The sequence below is a fragment of the Vidua chalybeata genome, chromosome 1 (assembly GCF_026979565.1).
Source record: "Vidua chalybeata isolate OUT-0048 chromosome 1, bVidCha1 merged haplotype, whole genome shotgun sequence".
Taxonomy (NCBI): Eukaryota; Metazoa; Chordata; class Aves; order Passeriformes; family Viduidae; genus Vidua; species Vidua chalybeata.
Window position 1 is genome coordinate 99,056,881 of NC_071530.1, and position 26,648 is coordinate 99,083,528.

Here is a 26,648-nt window from a genome sequence, read left to right on the forward strand (position 1 = left end):
AAGTTTCACCAGCAATATGCTTTCAAGAGTGGCAGCAAAATATTTTATCTCATATGCAAAAGAAGCACAGTGCTTTCTTTTTCAAATTAATAAAGAAGGGATTCATTTCCCACAACAAAACTTCAGTTTGAAAAGTAGAATGGAGAGTAACTGAGTCTTAAATCTATTCTTATGGAACCCAGATATGTGACATTTACATATTTCTGAAATCTGAAAAAATGTTCAATGAATTTTGAAATTTTCACTGAAAAGAGAGATGACAATGGGCAGTAGACCAAGTAGCTGGTAGATTGAAAAGACAATAAATTCTATTCCATCAAAGTTTGTTTATTATATAGCTCAGACATGTGGCTTTCATAATCTATTCTAAAGAATACGAGATTAAAAGATCAACAAAACCCAAACTTATTCAATTAAACAAGAGGTCATATTAATAAGTTCCTAGCAAGTTTTAATGCACTTTTTCCTCTTTTTCTCAGCATTACTGCAAAGGGTTTATGTAAATTTACCTGTTTTGGGCTCCACAGAGAAGTAAGGCTGTCCTTGCAATATGCTGTAAACCACTCGAGCACTGTTGCCGTAAGTAGGATCATCTGCATCAGTGGCTGTCACTTGAACCACAGAGGTACCTGTAAAATGTTTGAGGGACTGTTGCACATGAAAGATAGAAAAATCTGAACTACACTTACTCTATATGCTGTGCCAGTACATGCCTGGAACAGTGCGATGTGGGTTTTTAACAACTGTTCATCATTTCCATGCTGACTCTGTTTAGTGTATCAGGTTCTATTTGTAAATGAATAGTATCAGCTATTACAGAATTCCATTTTCTCAGTCACAAGCATTGACTCACAGAAGCAAAAACCATCTCACTCATTAGCTCCTCCTCTCTATCTCTGCCTTTGCTTGGTGGAGGATATGTCAGCAAAACTTCTGTAATGATGATGAAGCCTGAAGTCTGTTTGCATATGAAATACAGTAGTAGCAGTTTTCCTTTTAAGAGAAGTCTGCTTGCTGAAATTGTAATGACTCATTAGAAATTCAAACATACATACATATATATTTTTTACAAATTTTGATAAATATACACAAAATTATTGTTAGTCTATAAAATTATTTACTGCTTCATAAGGAGATGGCTGAAGAGTTTCTTTCTCAGCTCAGAAAAAACCTGGTTAAAGTTGTCTCTAAATTCCTTTTAGAAGCAGTAATTTCCCTCAATAATCTGCAATACTAATTTCCTTCAATATACCTGCAATATCAATTGTGGTAATCTATTGTGTAAAGATTCCTTGAGAAAAAAAAATGTATGAAAAAAATGTATTTTAAATAGATTTCATTTTTTAAAATGAAAAAAAAAAGTCTATTTTAACAGGAATAAGAAAGAAATTTCTAACTGGCTAATGAGAAGGTTATGCTTTGTGAGGACCTCATTCTACATCCAGCTCTTATTCATTATGTTCTGCATGTCAGTTCCCATTTGTTTTGTTCTAGACAACAGCTTTCATCATGTGTGCTGAGAGCAGAATAAAATAACACTTGGGAGCCAGGGCCTTGGCCGTGGTCACCATCCTTTGATAGACAGAAAAGATTATTTTTTCTCACTGGCAGATTGTCTGTAACATTCAGACCTTCCATTGAACAGCCCAGGGACTCATTTGGAGGTGAGATTGCAAATTAATATTGTATCAATTTGGCAGGTGTCCAGTAAAGGTCTTCAAGAGAAGATCAAATTGCTTCATAGACTTTATTTAGACACATGATTAGAGAAAAGCATTTGTTAAACACAATGTTCACTTTCTGAAAGGACATGTTTTTGACATGTGAAAATGAGACCAGCAAGCCTTGAAATCACTTTTTAAGAACAAACTGCAACAGCAAGTGTCCAGGGTGAACTTAACATAAATAGTATTCTGGTCAGTTTTATGTGGAAATGTAAAGTTTTTCTTTCAGGAAATGGGAGAAAGCTCTGAATTTCTTTTTGTTTTACATAGTACATCACCCATCCATTTTCCTTATCTTTTCCATTCTCTGTTAAGTAGAACATCATAAATGGAGCTTGGGACTAGGTTGAAAGTTTGGAGAAATTATTAAGTGCAGCCCTCCATAAAATGGAGCAGACTGCAAAGGATAGCTCCTGATTTTAAGAATTCTGACCAGAAATGATAATTTGTAAAACAAATTTACTGAGGTTATGGCCTAGTTAGCCCACATTCTTGATCTCGATTCCTGAAGTATCCATGACAAAGTAGTATGGTTGCAATTCTATTTAAATGCAATTTTTCTGTCTTGTGACCTGTCTAATATTTTTGGACAGGGAAAAGGTTCTTCCCAACCTGAAATTTTGCATGCAACTGTTAAGTAAAAAGAAAATTGCTAGTTAATCCATCAAGTCATTTATCGGTTATGAGACTTAAAATACATCCATTTTCTGTTCACCAGTAACTAAGAGCTTTGATTCAGTATGTCAAACTGATTTTACAGATTACTCTATAATGTAATTTCATACAGGGACCTATTTTAAACTTGCCAAAGTCTATCCAGCTTTTGAGAACAAGGGTATCATAATGACTGTTTGACATCCCGTGTTCTTTGTGAAAGCCAGGCTTACCACATTTACAAAGTCACTAAGTCCTGCCAATGAAGCTTACAATGTCTGCAAATATTGGCAAAAGTGCTTATAAACTTCTCACACAGTTATGTCTTTCCCCCTGCTCTTGCTGCCTTCAAGGGCCCCAGACCAATACAAGATCAAAGAAATTACAAGCTCTGCAATCTCAGCACAGACATTTTCTAAATGCTGCAAGTTTAGAAGTGCTTGTTTGCTGTAAAAATCTATTGATGTAGTAAACAAAACCTCTACATTCCAGGAGACAAATAAAGTCATTATCTCAATTTGATTGTCTCCCTCCTAAAACACATGAATACTACAGAAAAGGGTGGTTTTTAAGTAGAAATTCTAACATCAAATCTTTCTGCGATAATTACATTTAAATGTAATCAGTAACTAAAAAATAATGATACTTTTCCAGTCCTTCTGTGATAATCAATTTCTTCTAAACATCACTGGGGGAAAGATCTAAAACCCATGATATTGTCATTATTTCTTTATTAATTGCACACACAGAGAAAAAAAAGAGCTTTTGGAGCCCCATGCTGAGAGGGAGATTTCTGCACAACATTTTTTTCAAGAATATGCAAGATAACAGAAGGTATTCTAATTATGTGAAAAGTCGTATGTGTAGGAAATCTGTTCCAAGGAAACAAAATGCACAGAAATATCTGTATTTGAGGATTTACAGAGATTTTTTTCCAGAAGAAGCAGATTGCTCTTGAAGAACAGGAATTCCTTCAGAGTATGATAATTGCCATGTACTGCTGTCCTAATCTTTCTGCAACGGATTGATGTCAAACTAAAATACTTACTTCCCTTTTAAAAAAACCTAAATCATAAAGTTGTTGGGATACTTACAGATAGTAAATAAATCTAAAAGTGTGAGGAAAAATGGGTAGTTGCATCGTACTTCCAAGTACAACATCTTAAAAGAGTTTGTGTTCCTGCACTGAAATTGTCTTCCTTGTGTCCATGAACGCTTTGCCTTACCCTCTAGCAGAGACAGTCAGCTGTCATACCTGCATCCAAGGTTAGGACTTACAGGTAACAGGGAGAGTCAACAAATGGTACCACACCTTTACTCCAACCAATAAATCTTGTTTAGTCATCATTGTTCAGAGCCCTGGAGTGCAAGTGTAGACAGGACACTGACCCTACCCCAAACTTTCATTAATGTCTTAATATAAACTGTGGCTTTGCAACTATAACTTAAAATATTACTTACAGTTTGTGTATTTTGTATGGATTGAAAAAAATAAACGTGCATATTTTATTTTAAAAATAGCTTTCTCTTTTAAGTATGGATTGCTCTAAAATTATCTTTCTCTACAGTTATGTCTTTTTAACAAAACTTGGAATCTGTTCATTAAAAGGAATTCTACATGAAGCAACATCATAAACTTTTTCAGCAATTGTAGCAAGTACTGTGAAAAAAATCTGTGCTGCTTATCAAAGTGTTTAATGTAATTCTTTTCTTGATAATAGTTAGTTACAGACTTAATTCTGTGTGACTGGTACAGATTTTTTATTTTATTTTCCAGAATTTTTAAGATAATTTGTAACATAATATTTATTAGACATTGATAGAGATTACTAAATTACAGTAATCTTAGAACTTGACCTATTAACTCTGATATTAAGGTAAAAGGATGGGAGGATATTTGCAGAGATGACCTTGTATTTAGAATGCTATTTGTACTTAAATTTAGCCAAGGCTCAACAATGTTCCTGACACTGGAGAGATTAACATTTTCCATGATAGGAAGAGAAAAAGCTAAACTGATTGCTGAAAATTGAGTTGGAGATCCTTCAAAGGTATCCATTTTGAATCTCTAAGTGTATTATTTTAGAAACCTCTACAGAGCTTTTTAGAAAAAAAGTTACTAGCTTTTTGCTAGTAACTTACAGGATATTTTATGCAAATTTTGAAATAATGTTTTATGAGAAATGATTCTGTGACTTCTATTTTAATATTGGTGAGATCATTCAAAATAAAACTGGTTTCTAAAACTAGAATAATTTAACAAATACATAATTTTTAAACTGCACAAACTCTTATCAATTGAATTTTAGCCACATTAACAAATTGAAAATAGAGCTTTAAGGCAGTCAATTATTAAAAGTATTAATTTATATCAGTTAACGATGTGTACTATGTCTAACATACAATTCCATGATGGCATCACATCTCTACATGATATCAGCTGCTACTAAAAACATTAAACACCTTTACTATCAAGTTATCCAGATCTTGTGCATAATCTTTCCATACAACAATCCAGACTGGTTCTGCTTGGTACCTTGTGGTATTTCTATGCTTCCACCACCAGGTCTCACCCACAGCTGATGCAGCATTGCTTCCACAGCCTTTCCCCTCCAGGAGTGTGAAAAGGGAGAGTCAGAACCCTGTTGAGCTCCTCCCTCCCCTCCCACAGCCTCGTTATGTTGCCTTCACTTGGTGAAAAAACTCAAGAATGGCTCCAGCTAAGCAGCAAGATCACACAAAGGGAAGCAGAGGTGGCTTGTGCTTGGAGAAAGAAACTTCATGCAGGCTCTCAAAGCCCACAACACACTGTATCAAAGATGTAAGCCTGATACAGTGCTTTTGTTTTCTTTACTTTGTTATATAATTCAGATATTTCAATCCATCTCAGTCAAGGGTAATAAATGGCAAGAGATATATTTGTTGTGCTGGGTAACAAGCAAAACTGTTGATATGGCTGGAGAGAAGAGAGGATTAAACAAACCAAAACTATGTTGGGCATTGGAATTCTCATCCCTACTTCCCTCGGTTCTAACTCAAACAGACCAGTATCCTTTTGTTTGAAATATAATGCTGCTCAGTTTTTTAAGTACCAGACACACTTAAAAAAAATGACAAAACCAAATCCTTATGATTTTCAGATAAGCCAAGTCTTTGGGGGTTTTGCCATGAATAGATTTATAAGCCATCAAGATATTTACTCTGTTCAGGATAATCAATATAATTGGGCCTGACCCAAATATAATTTAAACCTGACCTGAAGTCATTTCAAATAAAAGAAGAGATTGACTTCAATTAGCCTTAGATAATGTCCAAAAATATTTGTCAAAAATACAGAACCATTATACTTGCACAACCAGCCTGTAGGTTAAAGGTTATAGTATTCTTAGCTTTATAGTTAATTTGGGTTTATAATCCTTTGATCTCTTTAATTTCCTTTAATATCCAATTAAAAATCCTTGTCATGGATACAATTTTAAACAAAATAAGAGAGAGATACTTTGTATCTCCTTAATATTTCATGGATGCTCTAGGTGATTAATTAAAAATTATGTTATATGAATAAAGTATGAATTGCTCTAACTATGTAAGACAAAATGTGACAAAGTGCAACAAAGTCTGACAAAGGAATTTCAAGTTAATCCTTAACTCTGTAACAATGCAGTATTTGGTAGGTGTGTAATATTAACCATGAAGATGTTTAAAAATGCAGTTTCAGGAAGTTCATGGATCTGAAACCACCCTTAGTTGACACAAATTTCGTAGAGTGCACAAGTCTCAGTGAATAATTTTGCATAATACTTACCTGAATTGAAAATACATTTGGTGTTGTATAGTCCATATGGGAGAAAAATTATTTTACTCCTTTATGATTTAAAGATTCAACAAAATATGCAAAGCAGCTCATTTTGAAAAATAGTCTTTACATTCTCCACTGCACACAGTGCACTCCCCATAGATTGATTTCCAATATATTTTTGGAACAAATGGAGCATAGGAAGGAGTAGAGGCATGGTTTTGTAAGTGTTGGTAAACCTCATATATCTGTAGTAGTTGTCTGTACATCAATATGCCAGTGCAAGAAAAGACAGAGGTGATAAATGCAAAAGTGAAATATGGAGATAATTTCTTTTCAGGCCATAAGACAAAAGTGGAAAAAAAACCTAATAGTTGCTGAATGCTGCATTTTACTTAAATAATCTTATTCTAAAGTAAAAGGGCAACATATTTAAGGAAAAAAAGATGTATTTTAACACAACATATTTTTGAAGTGGAATATTTAGGTTTTACAGTCTTCGATTATCTGTTGTCTAGATTTTTTCAAAGTTCAGAAGTAAAAAGATCCCAGAAACTTCATCTCCTCCCTGTTACTCTGCAAAAGCTATGGTGTCTGTCTTTCTTCCAAGGCTAATATTGTCTCTTCAGCCATCCACATAGTGCTTGAGTGACAATGAGCAAATGCCAAGTATCAATGAGAAATAGCATCTATGTTCACTGCTTAGTAAAATAAATGTATAGAAAACTCATTAGCAATGCTTTACTTATCTTCTATTGACTCCTAAACTGAGTTTCACATATATAAGCAATGTTTGCTACTGATTGCTGCAGGACACTTAGCTAGGGAAGATTCTTTTTCTCTCTAGCTCCAATTTAGATGCATTGTTTAACATTCAAAAACACAGGAGATCATACTGAGGAAACTACAGCAAATTTTATATGCAGTCTTACTGTAAGGCTACCACATTCTAATATGGTTTAAAATCAGTTAAGCAAAGAAAATCTTTATTTCAACCACCACAGAACTCTCGCAAGCTGAAGTGAGACTTCCCATATACATATTTGCAGTAAAGTAAGATATTTTGTTTTGGTTTGGTTTTTTCTTTTTTGTTTTCTTTGTTTGTTTTTTGTTTGTTTGTTTGTTTGTTTGGGGTTTTTTGTGCTTGCATTTATAATTTCATCTTAAAGTAACATTTACCAAAACATCTCCAGGCCAAGACTTAATCTGGTCTGAAAGAGTCAGCTTTCAAAGGAACAGTGGCACCTGACAATGGATGAGCATTTGGTCACTTTATAATGAAGAGATAGTGGATTTGATTTTGAAATTCTTCCCTAATTCAAAATCAGGAAAAATCAGCATTCTTAGTTTCCAACACAGGGTCTGAAGCCTCTAAAACACATTCTTCTCTGATTTCAATAGAACTTTGAACTATCTCAAGTTGTATCCTGGTTCCTGCTGCTTGACTATATTCCCCAGAAAATGGAATTTCAGTGTAAGAAATAAATATCCAATAAACTATTGCTAAAATGTACAAAACTTACAAAAAAGATTATGCTATTCACTAGCAGGAATTTGAAGACTTTGTTATGAACAGACCTTATCTATATGAAATTATAAATTATAACCTCTGAATATCATAGCATAGGTGTGAAACTTATTACTGTTAATGGGAATTATAAAACAAAGCCTCTGGGCCTGGAATGAGAAGTGCACCATAAAATGGTTATCTGAATCCTTGCATAGCTATTTGAGTTTCACAACATTTTTGAAAGTGTAAATACTTAATCTAGCTTGTTATTTCCAGTTTAGTCTTGAAATATCTAACTGTTGCAGGTGCCTCATAGATAATTAAGTAGCTTAGTGTGAAACAGTAAAAAATAATGAAACTTTTAAAAAGGCAATAGGAACAAATTTCCCACAACACCAACAGTGTATTTTGCACTTACCCACAGGAGACATCTCAGGAACTCCAGCAGTGTAGGGACCATCCAGAAATTTTGGTTCATTGTCATTGATGTCCTGAATCTTAATGACGAACTCAGACTCTGGCTCCACGGGTTTATTAGTCAGCCTATCTAGTGCTTGTGCTCGGAGCGTGTAGTAGGCCTGCTCTTCTCGATCCAGCCTCTTTGTAGCATGAATATCCCCCGTGTTCTCATCAATAATGAAAATGGAACTTGCCCCTTCGCCTGACAAGATGTATTTGATGGAACCATCTCCTTTATCAACATCAGAGTGAAGCTGGTGAAAAATTGATGAGAGATGAGATTAACTTACAAGAGAGGCAGTGGCATGGAGATATGTAAAAATAATTCCTATGTTGAGCAGTAGTACATGAAATTTTATTGTTCCTGGAAATATAAGCTGAATGTTTATCACACACAGCATGTGAGGGACCATTAGAATCTGTAAATTTGCTCCCTTAAGCACAAAAACATCATTCTTTCCTGCAAACAATCTCACTTTTCTCACGCCAGATTTTTACATGGACAAACACATGCACACATATGATCATAACCGTGACTTTATTCCTATGTGAGCGTAACCACATTGTTCACTTCAGCTTATAATCCTTCTGAAGGGTGAGACTTCAAACAAATGGCAGTATAAACTTCATGTCAGTGTGTGTTTGCTCTTGTGTGTATTTATGTATTCTCTCATGAGCAGTGACAGAATTCAAGAAAATGGCGTGAAGCTAAGTCCGGGGATAGCAGGAAAGTTTTTCAACAAGAGGGTGGTTGGGCACTGGAGCAGGTTCCCCAGGGAAGTGGTCACAGCACCAAGCCTGACAGAGTTCAAGAAGCATTTGGACAATGCTGTCAGGCAGTTGGTGTGATTCTTGTGGTTTCCTGTGCAGGGCCATGGGTTGGACGAGATTATCTTGATGGGTCCCTTCCAGCTCAGGATATTCTATGATTCTATAAAATGAGGTAAAATGAACTGGTTGATAAATTGCTCACTACTAACTGATGAGCCTGTAACTTCAATTCTTCACTTCCATGTCTTTCTTTTCTTTATCTAATTACAGAAAAATGCAGACTCTGATAAAGATCGAGGTGTCTTGGTACTTTTGAAGCACACAGCAGTGTGCTTGAAAAGCCAGGTGCAGTTTCCTGGGACTACTTGTAGTAGGCATACAAGAAATATACTTGAATACCTCAAAATGTATCTTCCATTAGAAAGGCAAGACAAGTTTACAAAAATATTTTTTTTCCTCATCACTCAAGGTATTTTAATTTACAGAGCAGGATTCCACAGGTTTTCTAGCTCTTTTATGTTCACTGAATTTCATCTTCCTGTTATAGAGCACGGACTTAAACACCTCTTACATACTTCTCAAACTTGCATCAAGAGTGTAATTGATCTGGATATCATGTTATCGTAACATATGATATATTTAATACTGTACAGGGGAAAAGAATATCAGTAAAATTTAAAGTACTTTATTGCTTGTTAAAATTGGATTAATTTGTAAAGAGCTGAAGACAGTGTTAAATATGCTTGGATTTTCTATCTCATATCTTCTTTGTTCCTGTCCTAATTCCATGTTATCTTGAGTTTGGAGGTACGTCCACTGTCATCATCATGATCATCACAATTTCCATCACTAATTTTTTTTTCTTTCTGTTAGGAGTATCACTGTGACAGTATTCACTTCCCAAATACATGCAGAAAATTGTTATCTTGGGCATGACTTAGCACAGCTGCAAAATCTTTTCCTATTTCAGCAGGGTAGTATTCATGCTCAGTTTTGAATTTTTCATCTGGATAAAAAGCTGCCTATTTCTTACACATTATTTCACTTACACTGTTTGGATATCTCATACTTATGCAATTACAGTGCATTCCTCTCTTTTAAGACAGAAATGGAATCCGGAGCTTTGGACTGGATTAGGGTATCTAAATCAGATTAGCTACATTATTTTGAAATATGGTCTATCCTTATTCTGCTGCTGCCTAAATCCAGAGACACCTAAACAAGCCTAAGATTTCTTTGGTGGAGTTCCCCAAATATTTAAAGCCCTGCTTCTCTGCACACTCAGGGATAAACAATGCAGACACCGTGAGCAGGCCAAGGTAAAATGTATCTCACATTCAGGCTCTTTTGAGATCCACAGCACTGAGTATTTCTCAGTCCCAATGGCTGGGGTCTATTGAACAAACCATACCTCTGTTCAACTCACACATCTGACAGCTGGGGCTTTCAATGCTTTTTCAAACTTAACTGGAAGAAGAATCCATCTTCCCCACAGAGGAGCAGTGGCCTGTGCAAGTAGGAATCTGTCTCACTGGTCTTTGATTTTGTTTGACCTTTTTTTTCCTTCCACTTTTCCTTCTCTAATACCTACTTCAGGGTGCATAAGTCTCCTGTGTGCTACAGAGGAACTGTGTGTGTTTCCCTACATAGCCTATAGTCTAGACTGAAATGCTGAACATCACGTTACACAAGAACTGAGGTTATGGGATAAAAAGATTCAATGCCTTTGTCTTTCTTAAGTGATTCTGTTTTCTCCATACCCCATATTGTAGCTGGTCTTTCTGTGGTGGCTGAGACTCTCACATTCTCCCTGTAAAGGCTGTTCCACCTTTTCTGGCATACTTTAGGATGAGAGAAAAGCAGAGGACACCAGCATTTCATCGTGCAGAGCAGTTTTCTGAATGTTAGAGATGTACAAGTAAATCTCTTCAAGCAGAGAAAGAAAAGTTTCCATATCTCAGTTACTGAGAGCAGCACAGCTCTGTCCCATGGGGATGGAGCTGAGACCATTAGCACACTACAGTGGTCTCAAACTGCAGGGCTGCACAGCCTTTTACCTTGTATCTACACCCAGCCCTATCCTGAGTAAATAACTTTGAAAAAAATAAAAAAGAGACCTTCAGGGGAGAGTCCAGTAAATCCTTGAAGATGCACTGAGCAAGGCTTTCATATCCCAGGGAAAGGAGAAATTCTGTAGCTTCAGCATTTCCCATTTGCTCACTCAGTGGCTTACTGATTAACAACACATTGTTCTTTAAGGAGTTCCACTTTGAGGTGCATAAATCTCATGGATTTTGCTACAGTGGCTGGTGACCTGGAGTGAAATGCTGAGCAGAAGCCACTGTTTGGAGCGATGCCTTGGTAAGAAAACTGCTACCACATGGATTAGTAAAGTGATTAGTGAGGACCTTTGTTATTCCAAGGTTAAGGCTCTGGAACTGCAAACTTCTTTGCATCTTCTATTAAAACTTTGTTCTAATAAGCATTTAAAAACTGTGCTGGCCCATGCTCAAATTAGTAATGTACCATTCTCTACCTACTTAACCCCAGGAAGGTGATATAGCTCAAGATTAAGTTTATCTTTGGCACTATGGAACAATCAATTCAGTATAAAGCACTCTAAAGAGATTTTTTTTCACCACTTTTATATGCTTTTTAGAGGAGATCTGAGAAAATTTAAAAGTACAGTACAAGAGAACAATGCAAAAAATAAAAAAGTACTTTGCTGAAAATATTGAGAATTTTGATGCAGTTTTCATGTCACCTATATTCCAGTTTCACACGATATAATTCTTCCATACAGTGATCTTCAAAGTCGTTAAATGCAGAGCATCAATGCTTTGTAACTATGAACAAAATTTTTGAATTAGAATGTTCTGTATCATATTCACAGCTCTGCTACTAACAAACATGACTGCAAACTACCTGGGGTTCCAGCTATTTAATTTAACATTGTAGGAAGTGAGAAGTACAATTTTCCACATAATGTTGGCTTTAGAAAACACTTTGTACATTTTTTGTTGTTGTCAGGTTTTCTCATTTGCTTTTGTTGTTGTTTTGGGGCATTCTTTGCCCCCTTTTTAATACAAGAAAGATATTAAATAATAAGACCTAGGATTTTTATTTATTCTTGTTATTAATTTGGCAACAATTATATAGAATGATATTAGTCCTCAGGACAGTAGTACTTTGCAGGAAGGTTCCAGAAAGCATCTATGGCCATGCCATCTGCTAGCTTGTCTTTCACTCCTTCCACTTTCTACAGGGCCATTCTTGTAGGAGACAGAACTGCAGCTCAATCCGTAGCTGCACATGGGGACTATGACTTTAGAAGTAGAGAGGCTCAAGACAAAGTTACTTTCCAATCCTTGCTTCAAGAGACATGGAGGATTCAAGGATTCACTGGCTAAATATCATCTGGTTCTATTCTGGGTAATTCCTGACAATTCTTCTTTCAGAATCAGTTTGCCATAGATATTGTAAACAAAACACCATGTTTTCAGAAAGAGGAATGATAGAGACAGTTTTATCATTGCAATTAATTTCATCCATTGCCACCTCCACACAATACCTATGATGGTGACTCTCCAGTTTGCCTTCCCTTTCAACTAGGCTTATTTGCAGTATAAGATTCACAATTCAATCTGATCCTAAGCTGATCCTATAGTCCTACAGTCCTATATATATGATCCTACATATAATATATATGATATATTTTGTTACATACTGCATACATTTGATATGAAGATTCTAAGAGTTCTGGGTTTGTGTGATCCCTGCATGTACAAGAGCACATGAGAACAGGAAAGGGAAGCAGCAATCCTCTAGAGAGAGATGATGTATTTTTTGCCAGGAGGATAACTTTTGATGTGCTAGGAAAGTTAGCAGAGAGCAAATAGATCTAATAATAAAAGTCACATAAGCCTTGTTGAGGCAGGAGGACAATGCACATAAAAAGTGCACTTTTTCTTGTTCTTTAGAAGATAATTTATTGAGTGTCATCTGTTGACTCTGAACTCAAGGTAAAAAAAGCACTTAATCTCTTTAGGCTCTCAGTTTTAGAAAATACTTGCTTGGATATGTGTGCAAGAAGGAAGCAGTCAGCTTCACTAAAGAGCAAAGGTGTTATTACCATAACTCTTTTAAAAAGCTCAATTTTTTCCTCATGCTTTTTTGGCCCTACAGCAATATAGCTTAGTCTAGGGTGTCCCCTAACACACTTATGTCTATGTGGACTTTCAGGCTGGTGATTAGTCTAGGGAAACCTAAATAAAACACTTTTTTCAAAAATCCCAATGCTCAACAGTTTCTAGATACTGCCTATGTTAAAATCTGTAAAACCAAAGATGATATCCTTTTGCATCACTTGCCATTAAAGTACTAAAGCAGTATTTCCAATAGAGAAGGAGACTTATTTTTCTCAGTAAGGAGAGATACTGCACTGCATTATTAAAAGCATTTAAAGTACTAAAAGCAGCTTATCTGTCCATTACTCGTCTCTTGTATATCTGAATGGGAGGTTTGCTCTTTTTCCGATTTTCAGTTCAAGCTCCTTTGAAGCAGGTGCAATGTTCATATGCCTCTCTTGTCCGATTTCTCTTCCCTAAAGCTCTATCTGCTTTTGCTTCTCTCTGTGCCAGCATGGTTAATGATTCATTACAAAGTTTATAGATTATTGGTGAAGAAGAAAATCGAAGGGAGAACATGAGGAGCTGATGGTTTTTTGACATTAGCAGACTAACAGAAGCAATGGAGAGAAAGAGATGGACAGGGGAAACATTAGATGCTTCAATACAATCTAGCTTCATTGCTCTCTGAGACCATAGGAAATGTACCCTCCTTTGCAGAACTGAAAAGTTTTCTTAAGGAGGATTTGCCTTGTCTGTATCCCTTCCTTTCTCTCTATGAAAGTAGCTAGAAAGAGAGGAGAGGAATGAAAACTGCCTTCTCCTCATGCTCTGTGCAGCATCCATTGTTATTGGTGATATGGAACTGGCACAACTGAAGCTTTTTCCTGCCTCCTCACAAAATGCAACGAGGCACTAAGAATCAAAAACAACCACAAAAAGGAAAAAAAGAACTCCAAGCCAGAAACAATCTTCTTGTCCATTTTATAAACATAATTTACCATCACAAAACAACTGAGAACAGATTGTGGGAAGAATAATCTTTTCTTCATGCCACCTTCTCCCCGTCATCCTTTCTGGGAAGATTTAAAAAGGATATATAAAGATTAAACGTGTAATTTCTAGAAGGCTAAAAAAAGCTGGTTATTTGAAACAAAAACATAATTTTTCCATTTCTATTAATTTTGGTCATCACAACAGTCAGATTCTTAAAATTGCTGTTCTTGGAGTCAATATTTACTATGGTTATACATACAAAGTTTTCAAATCCTCTTTCCCCTTAGATTACCATTGTTAATATGTGTTTTGTGATGACTCATAAAGTACTAGATATTTATAGGGGTTTTATCTCCTTTTCTTTTTCTTTTTTTTTTTTTTTTTTATGTAACACTATATCTTTCAACTATCAGGATAACTAAGGGTTCAGTGCTGGTGCTTTGGAACAATTTCAATGCAAATAGTAACTAATATTTAGAATTCAACCTAGACAGTGTAGTTAACATTTCAGTAAAATCTAATGTGCACACATACCACGTTTCTGCAATGTCTAAGGACTTCACAAACACATTAGTTACTAATAGGATCATTGCTCTCAGAGGGAGCCATGAAACTATTATTCTTTTAAACTGAAACCATATTTCAGTATCAACAGCCTAAAACATCTTTTTAAATTTATCTTTCAGTCTGATTACAGAAGTCATGAGGGAAAGAAAAAGATTCCTCAACATTTTATTGATGTCAGCAAAGGCCTGTGATTCATATAATTGACTTCATACCCAGGCACCAGTGAAAGTATTATTCAGTAGGTAATGATTTTCTTATAAAAGCCTATTCTCCAAGAAATGTTGAGAAAGTGATAAAGGAGCTCCTGGAGGGCTTTTGTTTGCTTTTGGTTTTATTAATTTATGTAAAACTATAGCACAGGCCTAGGCTCAGAAAGAAATAAGCTCGTCTACATTCTGTACTTTCAGCATAACAGATAATACTGAAGACAAGAGTTCAAGTCAATATAAATGGCTATACCCAAAACTCCAGCATGTTTAATTAGAGTTTGAACAGAAGGAATATGCCTGTAATGCTGCCAGAGTTTCCTTGTCTCAGCAATGTTGTCAGCATAGTAGGGAACCAGCACAGACAATGGTGTCACTGTGGCACAATTTGCCACGTTGATGTACAGGCAATTTCATGCACTGTTTTGTTGCTTTTAGACTTGCTCTTTGTCAGGCAAGTGCAGAAACAGTCATGAGGGAATATAACAAGGTCTCATGCTGCAGACCGCATTATAACCATGTTATATTTATCTAACACAAGAAGTTGGTGACTGGGTTACTAAAAATCTGGTCAGCCAAGACAAGACTTCTCTTCTGATTTGATTTAAAATATCCAAAACAGTGTCTGGAGTGCTCAGAGGTGATCAAAGACCTAAGAACTTCTGACATAATTAAGGTCCAGGACATTTCAGAGATCTCTTCACCTTCAGCACTGACCCTACAGGCTGCCTGAACTCAGACTGCCTCTGAATCATATTTTGTTTTGACACAGGTAATACTAGGGTCTTATGAATGACCACAAGGCAGATATATAACTGCCCAGGATCACCACAAGTGCAATGAAGTCATCAGAAATTACCTATCAAATGAACACATTTCAGATTCAAGGTAAAACCGAGGCACATCCCTTTGGAAGTATCAGTTTTCATCCCACAGATTATAGTCCATAACAGTCCTCCAACAACCAAAATGTATGACATTTGGTGTAATTTGAACCTCCAAGACCTTCATATTTACCAGTACATAAAACCAGTGAGAGTAAATCTTCATCTACAATCAAGGTATTCAGTCATCAATAAGAAAGGAGAGGATGAGGTAAAATAAATACAAATGTTTAACAGGAAATGGAGGAAAAAAATTAAAATAAATAAACAAATAAAAGGTAAAAATATTCAGAAACCAAAAGCCAAAGTGAATGACAACATGGATACATCTGAAGTGCAAGAATAGTATTTCAGAGTAATGTTGTATAACTTTACCAGCATCTTCTTTCCATAAACTGCTTACTGCAACAACAATTTAAAAAGATGATTACCTGAATCTGATCAAGTGTCATTTTACTGAGGATGTGCAATACCACTCCTCCAAGTGCACGAAAAAAAAATAAATAAAGGAGGTAAAAAAAACAAAAATAAAAATTGAAATTTAAATTGCCATTGGTTTTCAAGTCCTGAAACCAGAGGAGAAAACAAAATAAACATGATTAATTGACAGGGAGCATAGCATAACTGTCAGCTGACTTTGAATGAACTAGGTATTTTTCTTTAAAAAACCTTAAACAATCCTTATTTCTGCTGTTAATGCAGTTTTTGAACTCCTTCTTTTCTGTTACAGAATGCATGTTTCTGTGCCTAAGAAACTAAAATAGTAAGAATTTCTATTAATGCTCTTCCATCATCAAACTTGGAATAAGCAGTAAGGTTTTACTATTCCCTCCTTCCTCTGTATTGTTTCCAAAATAAAATGTTCAGAGATACTGCTGGAAGAGTTTAGTTAAAGCCCTTATACAGCCCTTATACTTTTAAGTGGTGGATCAGTGCTTCAGGAGGATAATAATCTTATCACCTCAGCCACATGAAGTGAAGTGAATATTTAATTTTGCCAGCCTTTCTAAAATAGGGGTTAAAGAGGAAAGGGAGCAGTGAAACTTCATATCCTTGATGGCTATTATTCAAACAAAATTCAAATTAGAAGTACTAAAATTCTAAAATTTTCACTTCACAATATTCCAGTTAGCATCTAAGTAAGCCCTTAAGGCTTCTAGGCTGAAGACAAAGTTCAGAAGAATAGTTCCCATAGAAATAACTGATACTGTCATCTAAAGGCTAGTGAGTTGAATAATTAATAGGAAATACTGAAAACTTGATGTGATAAGATCATCCATGTCACATTTCTATATTTTTTCTCTTAATAATACTCAGCTGTGTCTGTAGTGTTCTCTCTCCTCGTGTATACTCATATAATGTAGCTCTTTACATAGCCAGAGATTGTATATCTATACATACATTTAAGTGCCTGTATGTACCTGTACACATGTGCATACACACACACACACGTACCCTTCCCTTTTCTGGTCCTTTTCCAGTCTCTGCAGCTGCTGTAGTCACAAAACTGTGCCTTTTCCACTCCCCAGTTTTAATAAGAACACAAAATGCCCTGTGGCGACAGCGAATTGTGCAGCCAGACCATTAAGTTTACTGCAGCTACAGGAGGAACTCAGAAGCAGCTGCTGCTGTGGATGGAGCTGAGTGGGCATATGTAGCTGGCTGAGTATTCTTGAGGAGTTTTAATGGGCCATGTTCATGACATGTCACTCCCCAGAATGACTATTTGTCATTCACTCTCTTAAAAAGACAGTTTGGCAGCTTTGGGAGGTAAAAACCATCTGCATACTGTGCATCATCATGTACTAATTGCATAATATTTATTGGGGATGGGGGGGACAGCAATACTGTATTGTAGCACCACCAAGAGCCTATAGATAACATAACATGTTTGTAACAAGAACTGGAAAATAGGAGACCTGCTTTCCCCTCATGCACTGGCTTCAAACTTTTCAGAAATCGGCTTCCTAGAATGGAAACAGACCACACTGTTTGCAGACAACATGCACACTGAAATCCTCACAGAGATTTTCAATATTCAGCATTGTGTGGGTTTTCTAGTTCAGTTGTTTTTTCTTTTTTTTTTTGGTGTTGGTGGTAGTGGTGGTGTTTTTTTTCTTCCCCACACTACTCACAGTCTATCAGTATTTATTCCTAGGAGTACTCATTCTAAACATCTCAGTAAAAAACCAGCATCATTGACAAACCAACATAGAATGGATTTGCCATCTGACTTACTTTTTATACAAAAACAGCTGGTTTTTACTCAAATAAATTTAATTTTTGGTTAAAGAAACCAATGACTCAAATCTCATTTATACAAGTGCCTAATACAATTAAATCATGTGTAAATACCACTGCAGTGAAACTCTATTTATTTACAAATTCCTGAATGTTTACTCTTACTAGCTCTATTTTGGGTCTTACTTCTTCTCCAGGAAAGGGTCTAAGTTCACTTCCATACGTGCCAACAGCATTTCCACATGATCCATATCTATTCATAGTGCACAAAACAACTTGCTGTTATATACTAAGGCGACGGATTTGCTGGTCCAGTGGTTTAATTTATTTTGTTGCCAAGAATCACTGAAGCTGTAAGACAAAATTCCCTTAAAGTCACTATACTCTATTTCAGCAGTATAATAAATTTGTTTCAAGGATGCTTCCTTGCTGCATTCCCCACATATGGCTTCTACGGATGTGTTCAGGCTTTAAAAATGTAGCATGGCAAACAAATACCAAAGTTTCCAGCATACTTCATAGAAGAATAGCTCTGAGCTAGCAGATGTCCATGGGCTTGAAAAGTTTATGTATGTGTAGCAGCTTGCAGAAACAGAACCTTCAAGAACCTTCACTCATTTTTCTTCTCAAATTACTTCCTCACTATACATGAAATAATTTCTGTTTGCACAGTATTAACACACATACAGTGAAGTACTGTTTCTTGAGCATGTAATTTTCTTGAATGAAACGCATACATAGATGTAGAAATATATATATTTATAGTAATATGAATATTTTCCCTTCTTATACCATCCTACATACTTCTATTAATTATTTCAGGACTGGTTTGTTTTTTTTTTTGTTAGTTAGTTAGTTAGTTATTATGACCAGACAATGAATGCATGGACTATCCCTTATATCACAGAAAGAAAGGAAAGAGGGTAAGTGAAACAAGAAAGGCAGCAACAGAATTTATGTACCTTCAATAATGAAAAATTAATGCTTTTACTTTTTTATCTGTCCTTGAAAACAGAAATAAGACATTAGAATACAAATATGGTAATTAGAAAGTTTCTCCCATAATGCTTTTTCCATGCAGCCATAATATTTGGGCCTAGGATTTCAACCATGGAAAATGAGAGCACATTAGAGGATCTATTTTTTCATCTTTAACTCTGTAATCTATAGAATTACCTGTAACAGCACTACACAGGAAAAATAATCATACACACTTCTTGTTTGACTACCATATCAATAATACTAAATTTATAAACAAAAATTCATTTGGTATTAAAGTATTTTCTGAGATAAGATACTGAATGTATTTATTTTAGATTGGAAATTATACCTCCCATATTGTCTCTTCTTTGTCAAACTACTGATGTATAGTTTAGAGTGATTATCCTCTTTCTGCTTCAACTATCCAAAATAGCTTGCAGCATTGCTTGGTTGATAATGATTTTTCTCATAGGAACCTGCTTCCAAAGAACATTAGTACCAAGGACTAGACACCCAGAGGGTGTAGAGCTTTTTTTCATTTGTTTTCGTTTTGGTTTTATGTTGTATCAATTCCTCACATTTAATTTGCTTTTGAAAGTTTAATGCTACTAAAGATAGACTCATAATCTTACCTTATGTGTTAGTGGGAAATGCTGACACCCTGACAGACTGGAAGACAATGGTAAAATACCTAACTGCAAAGCAGTGTAAATAACTAGGGTTAAGTGTCTGGAGAAGTTTATAAAGTACTGGACTACAGAAGAGAGTATGATCTGATAATTTTAATGGTTAAAGACTTGCGATGCAGAAAAAATGAACTTAACTGGGTCCACGTACTCACTAATCTTTAATTTCCTGAAAACAACTACAGACTTGTTAATCAATATTTACAAAACTGTCATAACAAAGCAGAATTTACATGTTGGTCTAAATACTAATTTTAATTTTTAACAAAAATGATAGTACAAATGTCAAGATAACAGTGCTTGTTATTGTGTTTTTCTTCATAAAAACTAAATTCCTATTGTCTTTCTTTATTCAATTCTATATGTTTGAAAAAATGCAATACTTGATGCTGACTTCCATGAAATATATAGTCAACTTTAAATTGACAATTTTCCACATGAACAAATTGGTTATATGTTATAAAATATTTCACACCATCCAGGTATTTCCCAAAGCATTTTTCGGAAATCTAATCCCATAGGTCTTCTCACTAAGATCAAGGGGACTACTCCTAGACCTAAAGTGCAAAATTAAGATTTTGACACAATGCCCACATTGGACATAATTAGTACTTTGGAAAGCATGTTGTGGAGAAAGTCACAACTGCCCAGAGCTGACAGTGGGTCAAGGAAATTAGTCAGAAACAGAGAATTTGAACACAAAATTTCACTATAGCATTTTTAAATGAGTGAATTATTTCATATGAAAAGGGCAGGAATGAATATCTATAGTAAAGCATTATAATTTCATTGTTAGTATGACAACGTATGATGAAAAACCAGTGCATAGCCAAATAAAGTGGAGAGTATTAGATACCTTCATGTAGACACTTATCTTGTGTCTTAAAATGAGCTCAGGTAAAAAAAGAGCAAAATAATTCCTTGGTTAATTTTTTCTCATAAAACAGAGGTTACTGTTGTTAGTGTGTTTACATTTCATTTAGAATCTCTTTTAGAGTCTGGCTTGATAGACACCCTAATATTTCTGTGAATGCTTTCCATTAACTACTGCAACCCATTTCTAACTCTGCAGTAAAGGTAAAGTTAAAACACTGAATGACAAATAACACGCTCTTTTTTTCAGTAGGACAATTTTTATTTTCTTTCCCCTACTATTATGTATTTCACTGAGGGTAGCTTATCATATTGATTTTTACCCAAAGAATATTTCTCAAGTCCATCCATCCATCCATATATATATTGGCTTGTTAATTCACAGCCCATTGTTCAAAATTCACTTCAAAACTTAGGGAAATTTAATCTGGTGCTACATCAAATTAAACCTGGTTTAGAATTTTCTAAATTAGGAAATCATCCTTATCCATATAGATCGTGTCAGGACTTGCTTAACAGTCATGAAAGCTGGTACTATGCATATGTCTGAGTATCTTTCTGAAACAGCCCCTTAACCCCTGTTCTAAGAGGAAGGTTGCTTTAATGAACATGTGTGTCACATATGCCTAATTATAAGAAGCAGCATTGAAAGATTAAGAGATTTCCTTACATAAATTCACACGGTAGCTATTCAGTATTCAGAACAAGCTAAAGCAGAGTATGCACAGTAAATATAGACACTTGAAAGTCTGCTTGAAACTGTTCAGATCATTTAAAATGATCCTTTGTGAATAGATACTTTAAGAAGTTTGATTTCTCCCTAGCTTTTTTTTTAACCATTCAAATTTGCGGGCCTGCAAGGATTTTCAGATATAACCAGGCTGATCTCAAGATAGTAATTCATATCTTGATAAGCATTTAAACTCCACAGGATTAAAGGCTGGGAAATAAATGCTTTTAGTGCCCAGGTTTTCTGCTTGTTTTTCAGAAAATATTTGAGGGGGAGGATAATACCTCATTCAAACCATAAAAAACTGCCTTAACATGAACAATACTAGGTTAATTGTAAATCCTCCCAGCTTAGAAGGATTTTAACAGTTCTACGTAAAAGGCAGCGTTCTCCTAGTGCCTTTTTCTATGCTGTTGTTTACAACAAGCATTTAACAAAGAAAATCTCATCAAATTCCTCTGAAGTAATTATACCTTGTTCCCTTAAATCATATTTTGTCATTTCAAATGATGTGAGAAGATATTTATGATTTAAGATTGAACTTCACTTGTATTAAAAAAAAAAAAAAAAACAAGGATATGAGATTTGCCATACACAATGATGATGCCAAGATTTTTTCATCTGTTTTCACCATAACATAATCTTACTGTGTTTTTTACTCATTGCCATTAAATGTCAATGTATGTGCCACTGATAAACAAATTTTGAGAAAATAGTGAAATGGAAGGTGTTATTTTACACTGCTCGTGTATACTTGCTGAATCTACCTTAAAACTCAAATTGCGCAGACCTTTTTCCAATTCTGTAAGCTATCTGGATTCTACTGAAAATTTTAGTGTCTTCTTTCAAAACATTTCTGAGGCTTCCAGTATTTCACATATATTGAGAATTTTCAATTTCCATAGAGGCCCCTCTGATTACATAAAATGACATGTCCTTTTGACACTATAAAGGACATTGATAAGGGTACATAACTCAAATTCTTATGTGGTCTCTGATGAAATTACAGCACTCTTACCTAATAATAATTTTCTTGTTGATCCCCTTCTGAGTGAGCTTTGGTTCAATGAAAATAGTGCACACAGTGAGAATTAGAACACTCCCTGCTTCTGAAACACTGTGGTGAACATGAAGGCACAGGAGTTACTAGAATTGTGCATTCTGTTAGCTGCAAACAAGATCAGTCATCTGAATTTACTCACCTCTACCTCAAATGTTGTAACTTAAATGACTGTTGCTATTTTCTCTGTCATACTTGTGGTGTACCATCAAACATCTCTGTAAGGGATCTTTTATTATAATATCTGATTGTTTCATTATAGTATCTGATCCATTTTATAACTAAATCTAAAACAATTAATTACTCTTAGAGATTAGAGTTTGAATCACTATAATACTTGCCCCCAGCATCCAGGACTGATCTTTGCTGTTTCACTTGACACAGCATGTAAACTTCTCTATCAGATTGTCTGAGCACTCTCAAAGCTTAATTGATCCAATTTGCATGTCTCATCCTGGCAGAATTGTGCATCATTTCTATCCTCTTGGACTAAGTGATCACAATCTAATCACTTTGTATACAAAACAGATGCAAAGTTTCCAGCTCCCTTGCATGCATCCATATTAAAGCAAGTCTAATTTGACAAACAATCTGATCTTTCTGTATTTTTATAGGCTTACTGTCTCATTGATAGGCCTTCTGTCACTAATTGTAATGTTCAGAACTTTATGCTCAAGCATTTCCACTTTTGTCTCGTACCTTCTGTGTGGTCCATTAAAATGATCATTTCATTTATGGAAGTCCCCTTAGGGAAGTTCTATAAAGCTTGGTGTAAATCAGCACAGCTCCGTGCACTGAAAGAAAGGTACAATTTCTATTAATTGAGGATCCCATAGTTTTAAGGGAAAAAATAATTAATTATATCCCTATTCATTGGCCTCTCAGACTTGTACACTAATAGATAGTGCCAAACTTTTATATTTCTTAAAAGGAAAATGTTATTTTCAGTAAATATTTTTCAAACAATAATTGCTTCTGCACATGAAAATCTCTTATTTATGTTATTTTGCTGTACATTTTCCCTTCAAAACTGCACAAGTTCTCATATAAACACAATGGCATTTTAGTAAATAGTTATGTTATTCACAAGTAGCTGAAAGTTACCTTTTGAAAATAGCACAAATAAGAGCTTCTGCAAAGAAAAGTCACAAGCAGATTAATCAAATTAATGAAGAATCTACAGACTCCAAATCACTAAAATCAAACTTTCTGAAGTAGACAAAAAGTTCTCCTTCCTAATCTCACAAGTGATTTGCTAATAGAATTTATGTTCTCCACCTGTCTCTAGTTTATATACATGCTCAAAGGTCGTTGTACTTCTTCAGCCACACTCTTTCCACATATTCCAACTTGTTGAATCCATTGTCCAGTAGGAGCCCTGCTCTTCTGGAAGTTTGTGGCTGGCTTATTTTTTTCCTACATACATCCTTTTCATCACTTCTTCTACTTTTCTTCTCTCCATTAATCTCTATTCATATTTGCCAAATAAAAATCATGAGAAGGCAAAGTGATTGTTCAGATATTTTTAAAATTTCTTTTCAGTGAAGAATACATGAGAAACTCTAAAGCATGTTATTCACAGAAGTCATCAATCACTGGTGGTCAGTGTTCATGACAGCCCAAGATAAGGAATACACTTCAGCTTGCTTTGCAGCTACTTTTAAAACTTGTGGAAGACTGGAAGGTAAAACCAGTGCCTATATAAGAGAGCAAAGGAACCACAATGAACTATTAAATTCTGTAATAATTTTTGTCAAAAGAAAAGCATGCCAGTTCACTTATAAAACCAGGCTTTTGTGTCTATATATACACAAAAATAGTGGTACAAGGCAGGATAGTAGTTCAAAAGCAAATCTAGTGAATTCAATGTTAACTGGTAAAAAACAAAACTAATTAACCAACCAAGCCAATTTAATAATTAAAAATTGCATTAGGACAGTATACAGACCTTCTATTAGTATGCAGCATGATAAAAAGTAATAGTATAAAAACAGCAATTCCTTTCTTTGTCTTGCACTTCAGACTCAGTGGACAAGTCATATGCAAGCTGTTAATATTGTAATCTTGGTTGAATCTTTCCCCTGGTTATAAAAAGCAAGTAAAGCCACTGCTATCTTCAGATTCTGTTCTAATTTTAAAAATGTAAGGCCCCATAGCTTATAATAGGATTTTGCAGGTGTAAGTCAGTGGAACATAACAAACAAGTCTGTGGATGACACTCAGTTTGCTGTCTCTCAGCTGTGTTAGCTCAGCAGGACTAATGGCAATAATAAGTGGGAAAAAAATTATCACTGGAACAGGCAGGTGTGACTCACACATAGAATTCATCTACTGGAGTAACACAGGATAATTTTATGCAGTCTCTTTTAAGAGCAAATTTTCTTCTAGTCTGTAAACCATGAGACACATATTAAACCATCATATTTTTTGTATCAGTTTCCAAGCCAATGTGAAGACACAGGGCCCTGAGCAGCCTTTGCCATGTGAAAACCTACTGATTCTTCTGACACTCCACCCTGAAGGTATTTAAATACTGAGATAAAAGATTTAACAGTATTAAATGTTTTTGTTGAGCCCAAACTTACAGGAAAACATCAGAGAGGGTCTATTGATTACTAAGACATACAACTTCGGGAATATATAAAGAAAAACTCTTACCTTGCCTTGCAAGACATAATTTATAAAGTGATGTTATCCTCTGCCAAACATTATTAAATAGTACCTTAATATTTCTTAATGTTTAAGAAAATCTACCTTATTTTATTGCACTAGTACTGTTGCAAACCAAAGATGCACTTTGATTTTGAGCATACACTGAATGTACTGTTCATCCTCAGTAGTATCCATATTTTCATTACATTCAAGTTACTATGGAAGAAAAAGCATCTGGTTTCACTCCACTACTCTCTACAATATCACACATACAATTTCTGCTAAAGTTCTCTTACCAATAAAGGTTATTTACAGGTACAGGAATATTCAATTCCAGGAAAATTTGTGATATTGCCGATCATTTTGTTCACTCTAATAAATTTAACTCTTCTAACCTTGAAGGTGAATCTGCAGCATGTCTCCCCTTTATCCTGCTAATTATTTTACAAAGTAATGTTCAAAAAAGTATAATCTGAGACAAAAATCGTTAGCACATCCTGCTAAAGCCTCAAACTGCATTCCAAAATGATATTTGCATTTTAAGTATAATACAAAGCATGCATCAAACAATCAGAACTGGAAGGTTGGCCACTGTCTAAAACACATATGATAACATAATTTCAGAAGCAAAGGTAAATATCTTCCTTTTTAATATGGTATATAGATACAGACCCTTATATCTTTAAATCAGAAGGATCTGTCATCAGAGTGGACGTCTTAATCTTTCCATCCTCCTCACAGTCTCATTTTCTGCTTGGCAGGTATTTTGGAAGCCTGACAAAGCACCTGGGCCCTCAGTCTGTATCATCCCACACAAAAAACAGTCATTGACTTCACTTTGTGCTGCTAGAAGTAAAATTGACAAAAAAACAAAAATCCAGGAAGATGACTTTGTCATCAGACTAGCAGAATGGACCATCATTGTCTACCCATCTCTGGTTACAGAATTTCCATTCAACAATGGAAATTGTTGAATGTGATACTGTGACTTAGATAGCAGAGAACAGCATCTAATTTTGACAGGACATTGAAATTAGTCTGCATGAAAAATTCTCATGCAGCCTGCAGATGGGAGGAAATATAGTTACATTAAATGATCAATGTCAAAATACCAGTCTAGAAGGAAAGGTGTCTACTAAAGTTCTGAAAATCATGGATGTCACTATTTCATCCTTTTAGCACCCAAAAAAAATTGCTTTGTAAGGTGCGAGCTGCCTTCTTAAATGGTAGACCAGAGAACTCATAATTTTGATTTTTTGCTCTTAATTTGGAAACAGTCTGGACATGGTCCAGTTACTTCCCTGACAGCTGCACATATTTGCATCCTTACATCCGTCTGCTGAGAGCTCAGACTTGCTTGGACTCCTCCAGATCTTCATGTTGTTTTTCACTTATCCATGCTTTATCTTGACCCAGTAATTCTTGGAACCTATAGGAACTCTATACATAGGTATAGAATGCTATTTTGTCTTGTCCTGTGCTGTTTGGCACTGTGCTGCTCATGTTTTAGGCTTTTTTTGAACAAATTCCAAATTCTCCAGCCCTCTCCAGTAATGTTTTATAAGAAATATTTACATTTTTCATTTTCTATTCATTGTTTCCTTCGTCTCATTAAAGAAGCATAAAAACTTGTTCTACTAGGTTTTGTCTTGATGATATTTGCTTTTGATGTCTTGTATCATAGATTACCTTGCTGCAAATGGCATTTTCCTCTTTTGATTAAAAATGAAC

The 26,648-nt window shown here is 35.1% G+C and overlaps 1 protein-coding gene across 3 annotated transcripts in view; it reads right to left on the minus strand.

The window, feature by feature from the left end:
* LOC128795565 (cadherin-7) overlaps positions 1-26,648 on the minus strand; it is a 72,004-nt gene that overhangs the window by 33,271 nt on the left and 12,085 nt on the right. For 2 of the 3 annotated variants that reach the window (XM_053956433.1, XM_053956443.1), the window contains exons 2-3: positions 8,103-8,397; positions 510-629 (exon numbers count right to left, since the gene is read on the minus strand). In XM_053956433.1, coding sequence (XP_053812408.1) covers positions 510-629; positions 8,103-8,397 — 415 coding nt within the window. The remainder of the gene's footprint in view (positions 1-509; positions 630-8,102; positions 8,398-26,648) is intronic. The other variant, XM_053956452.1, reaches the window with a different exon arrangement.